This window comes from Aspergillus niger, assembly GCF_000002855.4.
Source record: "Aspergillus niger supercontig An08".
Lineage (NCBI taxonomy): Eukaryota > Fungi > Ascomycota > Eurotiomycetes > Eurotiales > Aspergillaceae > Aspergillus > Aspergillus niger.
The window spans coordinates 288,492-300,055 of record NT_166524.1 but is presented as its reverse complement, the minus strand read 5'-3'; the positions used below and the strand labels follow the sequence as shown (position 1 = coordinate 300,055).

The 11,564-nt window shown below is 51.7% G+C and overlaps 5 protein-coding genes across 5 annotated transcripts; 2 read left to right on the top strand and 3 right to left on the bottom strand.

The window, feature by feature from the left end:
• Positions 1–1,126: 1,126 nt before the first annotated feature.
• On the top strand, positions 1,127–2,599 carry An08g01380 (uncharacterized protein; the record flags this gene model as incomplete). The annotated part of the gene is made up of 1 exon (XM_059748831.1): positions 1,127–2,599. One exon carries the CDS (start codon positions 1,127–1,129, stop codon positions 2,597–2,599), a length of 1,473 nt encoding a protein of 490 aa, XP_059601142.1.
• A 1,301-nt stretch (positions 2,600–3,900) lies between these two features.
• Positions 3,901–5,086, bottom strand: An08g01370 (uncharacterized protein; the record flags this gene model as incomplete). The annotated part of the gene is made up of 4 exons (XM_001392218.3): positions 3,901–4,612; positions 4,682–4,768; positions 4,845–4,874; positions 4,998–5,086. The coding sequence occupies 4 exons, from the start codon at positions 5,084–5,086 to the stop codon at positions 3,901–3,903; spliced, it is 918 nt and encodes a 305-aa protein (XP_001392255.1).
• A 920-nt stretch (positions 5,087–6,006) lies between these two features.
• Positions 6,007–6,708, bottom strand: An08g01360 (uncharacterized protein; the record flags this gene model as incomplete). The annotated part of the gene is made up of 1 exon (XM_001392217.3): positions 6,007–6,708. One exon carries the CDS (start codon positions 6,706–6,708, stop codon positions 6,007–6,009), a length of 702 nt encoding a protein of 233 aa, XP_001392254.3.
• An 841-nt stretch (positions 6,709–7,549) lies between these two features.
• Positions 7,550–8,969, top strand: An08g01350 (uncharacterized protein; the record flags this gene model as incomplete). The annotated part of the gene is made up of 5 exons (XM_001392216.1): positions 7,550–7,734; positions 7,796–8,127; positions 8,183–8,523; positions 8,578–8,737; positions 8,809–8,969. The coding sequence occupies 5 exons, from the start codon at positions 7,550–7,552 to the stop codon at positions 8,967–8,969; spliced, it is 1,179 nt and encodes a 392-aa protein (XP_001392253.1).
• A 167-nt stretch (positions 8,970–9,136) lies between these two features.
• On the bottom strand, positions 9,137–11,064 carry An08g01340 (uncharacterized protein; the record flags this gene model as incomplete). Its single annotated transcript, XM_059748830.1, has 5 exons — positions 9,137–9,208; positions 9,264–10,291; positions 10,346–10,532; positions 10,592–10,809; positions 10,902–11,064. The coding sequence occupies 5 exons, from the start codon at positions 11,062–11,064 to the stop codon at positions 9,137–9,139; spliced, it is 1,668 nt and encodes a 555-aa protein (XP_059601141.1).
• Between the last annotated feature and the right edge of the window lie 500 nt (positions 11,065–11,564).

Below are 11,564 nucleotides of genomic sequence, written 5' to 3'. Positions count from 1 at the left end.
ACACTCAACATCTCCCCGGTGTGCCAGTACAAGACTCCATTCATCTCATCTCATCTTGTTCGTTCCCGTGGATCTTCCTCTTCTCACTGACCGGCACCGATTGCTCTTATCGCTTCCCTTTTCCCTTCCCTTTTACCCTTTTCCCCTCCCCCATTGTTCCAGCCCATCGCCTCCGCGGCCCCATCTGGCCGCCTCTTCGCTTTCTCGTCTCTCTTCCTTTCTCTTTTCTGTCTCCCCTTTATTTTGCCTCGCTTATGGCCACGCAATTCCGTTTCTTGCTTTGAGCTCTTTTTTCTTAACTTGCTCTTTTCTTTTTTCCGGCTGCTAGTTTCCCCATTTTCCCGGTCGCTTACCAAAGACCTCATCGCGCAGTCTGATCTTCCTCTGTGCGGTTCACAATCAACGAGGCAGCCTATTGGGTTTCGGACTCCGCCCACGATAGTGGCATTTTCCGAGGCGTCCGCTTTCGAATCTTACCTTCCCACCACAACTTCTCCCACCGCGACCAGTCAAATCCGATCGCGACTTACCCCTCGCATTCCCCTTGAACTCATCCCGGGTTCAGCACCAATCGTATCTTCGCCTCGTTCAGGAAGCGTCTACCGCGCAGTTTCTTGCTCGTGAAGTAGACATCCACACTCTTCTGGTTGGTAACTCCGTACCTTCCCTGTTTTGTGGTGGTCTGAGCCACCTCCTGTCTCTCCCCTCTCCCTGAATTAGATCGTGGCTCATTGTCATGTCGCCTCTTCTCTATTCGATTGAGCGCTAACAGGCATTTGTCCGATCTGTCAGATTTTCTCCTCGCCACCCTCGCAACTTGCCCGAACTCGTTGATGAGTTTGACTCACCGCTCCTATCACCGGACCTCTTGACCATATTGCGAAGAGGCAGATCCTTCACACGTGGAGCATTTCTCGCTCCAACTTGAGCTTGGGGTCTACTGTGCTTGAACCCCCTAGTCCCACAAGAATCCCAGAGTTCGCTCTTGAACTGTAAGATTTCCCTGGAAGACGCAGCCGGCTTCCTGCTCGAGCACTTGCTTAGGCTTGCTTGGAAACTGGCGGAAGCGAGCAATTTCATCAAGAACAAACCTAACAAACGCAGCAGTGATCAGAATTACTTCATGATGTCACAGTCGAATTATATGTCCAATCAGTTCGGCAACCCCAACGAAGGGGTTGACCCGTCGGAGCTTAGTATGCAGAACGGTGGATTTATGTCCTACCCATTCACATCGCAGCAGAACTTCAACTTTGGAAACTCAGGTATCGATACAGATGAGTTGCTGGACCTGGAGATTAACGGACAGAATGGTATGCAACAGAACTTCCTTCAGGACCAGCATTCAGGTGCCGGGATCTCTATGAGTCATCCGGGACAGATGTCTCAGATGTACTCGAACACGCCCGATGGAGCTCCCATGAACAGCCCGTTCATGCACAGCTTCAATTATGATCACTTCCGAACCATGAACCAAAACGGCCAACCTGGCTCTCATCTGCAGGGTGGATCCCAGTTCGAACAGAGCTATTTGGCTTCCAAAGGCCGCCCAAGTTTGCAGGCTGTGGACCGCGCTTCGCTTGATGCGCGCAGCCCGATGACTCCGAAGACCCCAGCCCTTGGTGCTTTGACCCTGGGAACCCCAGAATCTGGAAGCTTTCCTACGCAACCCATCCGGACTGGCCTTCAGCATCGCCACCAAAAGACACTGTCCAACCAATGGGACGGTACGCCAGGAAGTGCGCATTCTTTCGTGGAGTCCCCTATTTCCTCTCCTGGCCACCCTCACCACGCGGGAATCTCGGAGATCCTCAAGTCTGGTAAACATGCTTCCTTGCCGGCCAAGGTTGATGCGCATATGCCCGGCAGTGCCCAGGACTTAGAATCCCAAGAGGCCAAGCGACGCCGTCGGCGGGCCTCCCATAACCTGGTCGAGCGCCGGCGACGGGACAACATCAACGAGCGCATCCAGGATCTTTCCCACCTCGTTCCTCAGCATCGGTTGGAGGATGACAAAGTCCGGAAACAGCTTGTCAATAACACAGCAATGTCTGCCACTGGAGCCACCCCCAATGCCGCAACGTCTTTGCTGGCTGGAGGCAATGGCCGCCGGGCCACTGCGGGTAACATCACGATGGGTCTGCCGATTGAGGAGAAGGAGAAGGGCCCGAACAAGGGCGACATCCTGAACGGTGCCGTCGGCTGGATGCGTGACCTCATGTGGGCCCTACATGTTAAGCTCCAGCAGGAATCAGAGCTAGCTGAAATTATCAGCAACTTGGGTGGAACTTGGCCATTTGAGCAAACTGAGGAGGAGAAGCGGATGAGAACGGAGATTCTCGATGCTTTGGAGAAGAACGACCCTAGTTCGTTCACTTATAGCAGGGCACCCGGGAGCGGGCTGCGAGTACCGAAACATACAAACATGGCAGGGGACTCTGTGGCCGGCAATGGGGCTTTGAGCCCCCAGAGCCTGAGCCCCCCGTTCAACGGCGGCGGTAGCAACGGAGGCTCCGGGCAGGCTCAGTACTGGAGCAGCTCGGGCCACGCGGGCATGAGCTTCAAGGAGGAAGACGAGTATGCGATGGAGATGAATTAGATACGTCTCCGCTTACTATCGCTCGAGCTCTCATCTCCTCAAACGAACGCATGTCATGAGCTATTGCATACAAGGGCGTCAAACGGACGGGTAGTTGACCGGCGTACACGGAAGCCTTCGCATACCATTTAAGGCTAATGGGCCAGTTGAACTTTCTTTTCGTCATTTGTTTGATATTTCTCGCGTGTGGTTCTCGTTATGCTTGCCTGGGATTGGTTGTCTCGGTTTATTATTGTTATTATCTCTATCCATTGCTTAATTCTTGGTGGGACTTTTCTTGTTGAGTCAAGTGTCTTTACGTGCTTGTGTCTTGGATTTCTAGCTAGCTGTCTTGGGTTGCACATTCCTCGTTGTTCTTTTGCGCATAACCGTGAGCAAGGTCGGAACACGACATATCTTGCGTCATTTGGTTTTCTTCCCTTTTACATCGATACCCTTTTCCCATTGTCCCGGTTTCCCAGTTTCCACTTTGCTATTGAATCCTTAATATCCTTTTGGCTATTTTGACCCCATTTCGGATGTCATTTACGGCTGCTATCTATTCTCATGTTAATTTACATAGCCTGATTCATTGATACAATGGTGCATTCGGTGCATGCAATTTTGAACTCTACTCATTGCTCATTTTTCTATAAGTTACAACGGAAGTCTCTGCAACCATTGGCCCTGCCACAAACAATAAAAAACTAAGGATGAAGTAGTAGATGGATCAACACGTGTCCTGCACGCTATCGAACAGGCACATGAAGTGTTCTAGACCCCATTTCCTAAGAGCCGGACCAGCAAATGATAGCCCAAGGATGTCTGATGTCTGTCGTAGCGCCCGCCATCATGCACTGTCTCCGGACCATGATTGCCCAACTACTGTAGGTACCATGAATCCTGGTGAGATCGGGCTGGATCCATTGGATGGGTCCATACATACATAGACAGACACGTCACATGCATTTTTTTCCCCTTCATTTCTACTTGCTTATTCCTATGGTGCATACAGCTATCCACCCTGCATGCATATATAGTACATGGATAGTGCGAATCTAGTAGCATTCAATACATGCCAGTATCTACTATGGAACAAGCAAAAATCGAAGTGAAAAAAAGGGGGAATACTACTTTCAAATTCATCATGAAACGAACAACAACCTCTTCCAACCCTATCTCTCTCTCTCTCTCTCTCTCTCTCTCTCTCTCTTTTTCTTTGTCCCGTCTATTTCTATCCTTATCTCTAGTAGAAATATAGGAAATAAACAAGAAAGATTGATTCCAAAAAAGGGAACAAGAAATAGAATGAAGAAGGACCCTTACTCGCCCCTCATATTCCTAAAGAAGTCCATGACTCCCGTAAACACAACCAGAAGGATACCACCACCAGGACCCAATCTCAGCACCTTGGGCAAGAATCCCTTATACAAAGCGGCGAATCCTTCCTCCTTCATGACAGTTCCGACGGCCGGCCAAGCCCAGTTATACTTGGGCACTTGACCGGGGACCTTTGAGGTGTTCTGAATGCGGGACTTGACGACATCCATGGGCGTGTTGAGGATCGTACCAGCCGTACCACCAATCGTACCCGCGATCAGATCATTGCGTGTCTGCTGGCTCTTGTTGCCCGGCTCCGCGGCAGGGAGCTGCGCCCGCACCTGGAAGATACAGCCGAAGTAACCCGAGTTCCAGAGGATGTGGCGCCACAGGGTGGATTCCAGACCGTTGTACATAGCGAGGGGACCCTCCGCGGCGACAATCTTCTTCACGACGTCCAGCATGCCGTTGTATTTGCCGGCCGAGGCGCGGTCCTGCAGACGGATCTTGACCAGCTCGAAGGGGACGACGACGAACGACTCGGTCGCTCCGGCCGTCGCACCGGTCAGGATCGCCAGCGATTGCGTCTGCTTCTCGGCGCCGAACAGGTTGCGGTAGAAGGCGCCCCAGCTGTCGTTGGCGGCGAATTTGGTCGCACGCTTGGGCGCTTCCATTAGGATGGGGGCGGAGATACCGCGGTACAGGCGGGAGAAGCTGTTATGGGGGAAGAGGGTGGGTTAGTTTGTTGTGAGTGGGAGGTGGGGGGAAAAGCAATTGGCGTACCCCTCGTTCTTGACGATCTTGCGCAGGCAGTCGAACATGCCATTGTAGTATTCCTCACCGGCGACCGCGGTGCCCTTCTGGAGTTGACTGTGAGGGTGGAATGGGTTAGTGGGCGGGGATTGATCGATTGCAATTGGGAAGAGATAAGAGAGGTAGAGCTTACACTCGGGTCTTGACCACGTCCAAGGGGTACCTGGGGGGTAAAGGGTTAGTGTTGGCTGGTCGGAATGCGTCGATTGAGGGTAGGAATTGCGCACATAACCAGAATCTATTGCAGAGTTAGTCGCGTGCTCCGGTAAACTGGCAACGGGATCACACCATACGTACCTCGGACACACCGGCGACGGCACCGGCAATGAATTGGTAGCCGAAGGGCAAAGGCTTCTGGGTGTTGTTGTTCGACATGATGAAGAATTGGCCAAAAAGCAGGCGTGCAGACGAAACAACAGACGGGGAAGACGAGTCGGGAGGGGAAAAGAGAAGAAGAAAGAGGGAAGAAGTGATGGAGAATGAGATTATCGAGGGAGGAGGCCGCAGTCGGAGAGGGTCGGGGACTCACCGGGACGTCGCCCGATCGGGTAAAACACCGCCCCACGTGCCGCCCCACGGGGCTTTTGACGCTTACTTATACCTGCCACCGCATTCATCGCTTCATTATCATTGCCATTATCATTGCCCATTAACATTTCGCTATGCATGCTCTCATGATCTACGTATCAATTCATTTATATCATAACGCCAGGGCTATCAGCATGCCCATACCCATGCTCACCATCCCCCACTGCTGCCGCAATTGATCACTCCCACTCGTGGCCTGCTCCTTGGCCACGGTCTCCGTCGCCGTTGACACTGCCGTACAGCTGGATCCGCACTGGTATCCCGACGGACAACAACCTCCTCCGACGGATTGCGCACAGCTGAACCAGCCCGTTGCGCATCGTCCGGGCGAGCTTGTTGTTGTCGTCGTCGACGCCGTCGTCGTGGCTACCGGAACTACAATTGTTACGCCGTCGCTGGTGAAAGTCGTCGAGGGCGTTGCCGGGCAGGACGTCGTGTCGCAATCGCGGCCGGTCCGGCAGCATCCCCCATTGTAGACGGCAGAGCAGGCGTAGAATCCGGTTGGGCAGACTGATGCCGTACTGGTAGTCGTGGTCGTCTTGGAGTTCGTGGAGGTAGATACAGTGGTAGGTCGAGAAGGAGGCACCAGATCGCCCGTTGTTTGCGTTGCAGTGGTTTTAGGGATGGTATGTGTGGACGTCGATAGCATGACGGTTGAACTTACTGTCACCGTAATCGTGAAGACGCGCATACCTGAGCTGTTAGCCTCAACAGCGACACGAAGAAAGGAGATTTTCCGACGATGCAGGCCACTTACATCCCCCGGTGACACATTCGTACCCTGGGATACAGCATCCCCCACCCAGAGACGATGAGCAGCTGGAGTATCCGTCCTGGCACGATCCAATCGTACCCGAGCATGTCTCGCCCTTCGGACAACAGCCTACATCTCCAGATCCAGTGTCCTTGACCAGGACGCACGTATCGCCCGTACTGCAGCAGCTTTCGGGTCGGTCGATCGATGAGCATCCGTACGTGCCGGAAGGGCATTTGAATTCTCGCCGAAGAAGCGGTGAGAAATGTTCACTCCACCCGCGCCTTTCGACCTCAAGGTCACTCGGGTAGGAGGGTCGAAAGGGATACGAGCGAGGCTGAAAGTCAACCTTTTCAGTTGTGTCGAGATTATAAGGCTGTGTTTGCGATAACGAATCATTGGCGTTTGATCTGTTGCCTGCTGTATAGGCTTCGTCGAACAGCCAGTAGTCGAGGTAGAACTTCTCGCCTTCGTCATCGGTCATTTTATGGACTCCGCGAACAGGCTTCTGAGATAGATATGACTCGATGAGGGCATTGTGTTGGATAATCGCATCTGTATCTTGGGAGTCGTTGGGAATGGAGACATTGCTTGCGGAGGCTTGTCCTGCGACTGATAGCCCGAGGATGCAGGCCAGCAAAGGTATTGACAACATGAGGTCGCAGTTCCTATAACTGAGCCATAGTCAGCGTCGGAAACATTGGCAGGGATGAATTGCACATACGTAAGCAGTATATACTATCGTCTCTACGGACAGAACTATGTGCAAAACAAGCTGCCCGAAGGAACGTTATCGGAAGAGCTCCGTGATAAGTCAACCGACAAGGTGACAGAAGGGAAACGACCGGGATCAACTGCAGATCATACCGGCACTAAATACACGAAGCACTAAGCATGAAACTAACAGTCGGGGGGCAACCGACTCGACTCTCTGCCCAAAGATTGTGTGGCTGGGAGCGAGTGGGAACAATTAACAAGGCGACGGGGGCCTCCACCGGTCCCGATCGGGAAATAATGCCAATGAGTTTAGTTGAAAATGGATACCTGATTATGCCGGCAGTATATGGTCACCGCTTTGCGTCATGGCGGTGGGCCCCGTTCCATGGGAATCAAAAAGTGGAGAGAGTCTCAGCTTCAATCCATCTGACAGCTGCCTGTCCACGGTTCAGGTTATCATTGGATGATGAAGAATGTAAATGTTGGAAATCGGAGAATGCAACTGTTGGCCGAACTAAGTATAGAAAGGGAAGAGGGCTGAGAAGGTGCGCGGGTAATGGCGAGCAATATAGATCCAACGTAACCCATGTTACTCCCTGCACAGCGCCATCTACTGGCGTCCCGATTAGTGGGAGGGCGCTTGCTACTCACAATGGCAGGGATTGCTACCCCCCATCTCAACCCAGCAATGGTTCTTTTAACGCGGACTGTCCCTCCTCGGACTCCCTCGATTTTCTTTCATTTCATCTTCTCTCATCATCCCTTTGCCTCTCTCAACCATGGAAGATTCATCGTTTGAATACCCCAGCGACATTCTCTACACACAGGAGCCTCTCTCGGGATACAAGTTTGGCGGATACCATCCCGTCCGCATCGGCGATACTTTCAAAGATAATCGCTACACTATACATCACAAGCTCGCGTGGGGAGGATTCTCCACCGTCTGGCTTGCCCATGACAATCTGTGCGCCACAAATGCCTTCTTGTCCCAAACCACATGAATAAACACTGACAACTTGTCAAAGGCGACACCGATGGGTCTCGTTGAAGATCAAAACCGCAGACACTTCGTACAGTTCTCAAGAACTCCAAAACCTCCAGCAGCTGGAGAAGATCGCCGCTCCAGACGATCTCTCGTCCAAGTACATCCTCCACCTGCTAGACGCTTTCATTCAGCCAGGCCCCAACGGCATCCACCAATGTCTTGTGTTTGAGCTGATCGGTCCTACCATCGATCGCATCATCACTGACTACCGCGAGCTTTCGGATTCCCTCGATCCACAGACCATTCTTCGCTTGTCGAGGCAGCTCCTCAAAGCCATTGAATTGGTCCATAATGCGGGGGTGGGGCAGATAGGTAAGCTCTACCTGTTGATTAAACCTTGAGTGTTTCCTTAACTAAGTCACATCAGACATCAGCGGCAGAAACATCGTCTTCAGCGGTAGGAATCTATCCTATGCATCGGAAAAGATCATCTTTGCGGTCTTTGGCTCGCCCGAGCACGAACCAGTGACCCACCTCGATGGTACTCCGCTGCACAAAGGCTTCCCAGCGGCACTTTTCGGACCGGTGAGTTGGGAGGACTGGCTAGAAGAGTTTGCTGAGGAGCTTCGCATCTTCGACCTTGGAGAAGGGTTTGCGCAGGAAGAGAAGTCGCGGATACTCGCGCAACCAGGCCCTTCGCGGGCTCCAGAGTTGATCTTCACCGGAAGGTCTGATCACAGGACTGACCTGTGGCATACGGGTTGCATGGTATGTGGATCATCAAGACAAAATCTCGAAAAAGATACTGACCCAGAACTGCAGCTATTCTTTTTCGTCTTCGGGACATACCCTTTTGACTCCGATGTAGAGGATATGGTAGTGGTCGAGCAGATGATTGACCTTCTGGGGGAGTTACCTCAGGAATGGCAAGCTACCTGGGACCGCATGCGAGAAGAAGCAGGAGATATGATGGATTTCCAAGGTGAGTTGGATTTATCCTGATAACAATGCTTATTGCTGCACCTGTTCAACAATATGCTGATTCCCAGATAGGAGATGAGGTATTCACTCTGGAGGACCGCTTCGATAAAGAAGTGGCTGAGCCAGAGCTTGCTCCTCTTGTACCGATCATCCGAGCATTGCTGGAATTCCGGCCTTCGGAGCGCATTACAGCTCCTCAAGCTCTTGGTCTTTTGGGGGCTCAGGGTCAATGAATGATGTCATGAAATTGAGTTAGCTAGTCAATTTAGCATCTGATGTAGAGAAGAGAATATATATATATATGTTTTGAAATTTATACAGCGATTAGTAGCAAGAAAAGAGGGCCAAGAAGAGCATCGCTAATAGCACCCACCTGCAATAGCACCCATCAGTCTTAAAATTAGCTAGCTCTCTCAGCAAGATGAACCTTCACTACTGTTCCATCAATAGGCTTCGCGGTGACCTGCATAGTCTGGAAACCAAAGTAAGCCACGATGCCCACGACTAGAAAATCGACGAGAACTTACATTAAACAACTCTGACTCCACCTCATACTGCCCCTTGGCATCCAAGATAGGCGCCCCAGTCGCATCCCGCGCAATTGCGCCCACCCCCACCTTCTCGAAATCGAAGCGCCGGACCGTACACGCCAGGATTACCCGGGCCTCCAGGTTGGCTAGCTCTTGACCAATACAGTTGCGCGGGCCGCGCTCGAATGGCCTCCACGCGCTGGCGGGAATACAAGCGGTTGCGACCGGACCATTCCCCTTATCCTCTACATTATCCGTGGATAATCCTAGACCAGTATCTGCGTCTCCCAACCACCGCTCTGGGATAAATTCATCTTTTGTCGGTCCGTAAACTTTCTCGTCCCGATGAACGAGTGTCGAGTTGTTATATACGACCACTCCATCTAGACAGAGCGTCTTCCCGTCTGGTAACTGCACGGTGAATCCTGTGCCGGGTGGCATGTACCTTGCGGAACCTGATGGTGGGTATAACCGCAGAATTTCTTTGATCACAGCAGAAGTGTAGGACATCCGCTTTAGGAGGTCGTCTCCGCCCGGGGCAAGTAATTTCTCTTGCACGGCTGCCGGGGACGGATCTGGTCCGAAAAGGTCGTCTAGCTCGCGGCGGAGTTTATCCAGCACGCGTGGGGTGCGGCTGAGGACATAGAAGGACCACTGCAATACGATACTGGTGGTATCGTGGCCAGCGAAAAGGAAGCTCTTGAGCTGGTGGCATGTCTCCTGGATGACACGGGTATTTAGTTGGTCGATGTCCTGTAGACTTAGGGAGAGAACACTCCGGGAGCGTTTCTCCGTCGACTTGGACTTGAGTTCGTCAAACTTTGTCTTGATATGCTCAGATATCAGATGATCGATGCGTCGGGTCAGGACTCGACGGCGCCACAATACTCGGACGTCCAGCCAGCCCCACTGTATACCGCTACCGCTACGGTATGAGGTCGTTAGCTCACGGTAGAGGCGGACGAGTTCATCTTGTTTGCTGCGGTCGAGCTGGGCATGGAAGTCTTTGTCCATGGTTACTGCGCCTGGGGAGTAGTTAGAACAAAAGCGTGCCACATTGAGATAGTTGTGTGGCCTACCGATGATATCAAAGGTAAGGCTGACGCATCTCTCATCGAGGGAAAGTTCCTCTCCGCTACGAGCGTACGCGTCAAGAATATCAGTGAACTGTATCGCCTTGTCCAAGATACATGGCAGCAAGGTAATGAGATGCTGAGGCGCAAATCCTGGGTTAAACCGCTTGCGTAGACCCTTCCAGTGTTCCCCCTAATGGCATTTGTTATCTTAAGAGAATATACAAATCAAGCCGGTGAGTATGGACTTACCTCCTGCGTGATAATGGAATACGGGCCCAACAAAGGCTCCAGCGCGCCCATAGTTGGCGACTTCTGCATACTATACGGAAAACTCTTGGTACTCCGGGAGACTTGTTCTGCGATCTCATGACTTCCGACCACACACAGCCGAAACTGTACAGGCCGGAGATCGAAAAACATGAGAGGAGGATTCCCCAAATGTTCCTGGATTTCGCCAAACACGATGTCTGGTCGACGGTGTTATCGTCAACTATACCCATCCTATTCATACAACGATGAGAGGTTTAGTTCAGCCTACCGATGTGTCTTTTCTCCTCACCTCGGACAATAAACTCGTGGAGCGCTTTCATGTGTCCCCAGACGAGGGAGGTGGGTAGTTGCGGCCAGTCAGCATACTTCTTGAAGCGGGAGTAGCGGATCCGGGTTATGAAGTAAGAAACAACCAGAGGCAGGAGGATCAGAAGAATAGTTTGGGCGAACATGACGGCCGCTTCATGCTAGTCTAGGGACAGGAGTATTTGATCATAAAGATCGACATGAGATGGAATGTGGTGGGATGGGGGAATAGGTTCGGGAACGAGAATTTTTCTTGATTCTGGAGTTCCACTTGCCCATGGGGTTGTCCCGTGCCCGAGTTAGTGGTGGATGACAACAATTCGGGTAAGCTTATCGAATCTACTTAGTGTCTCCCCATTACTACACTAAATTGCAACCTGGCATCGTCCAAAGAAAGGATTTTATTGATCTTATGTGAGTATATTCAAAATACCATTTCTCCTTTCCATTTCCCCGCAGTGGCACTTAAGTTTATTGGAAGGATCGTCATGAGGAAGTTCGCTCGAATTCGCTCAGCCGCACCAGTGTGCTTCTTCTCCAGGGGCATGGCCAAATATATAGTAGGGAAAGAAGTGGTTATCATCATTTGCCACAACGTAAAGTAATTCAAGAGCCATTGACCAACCTATATAGAAACTGAAGGTAG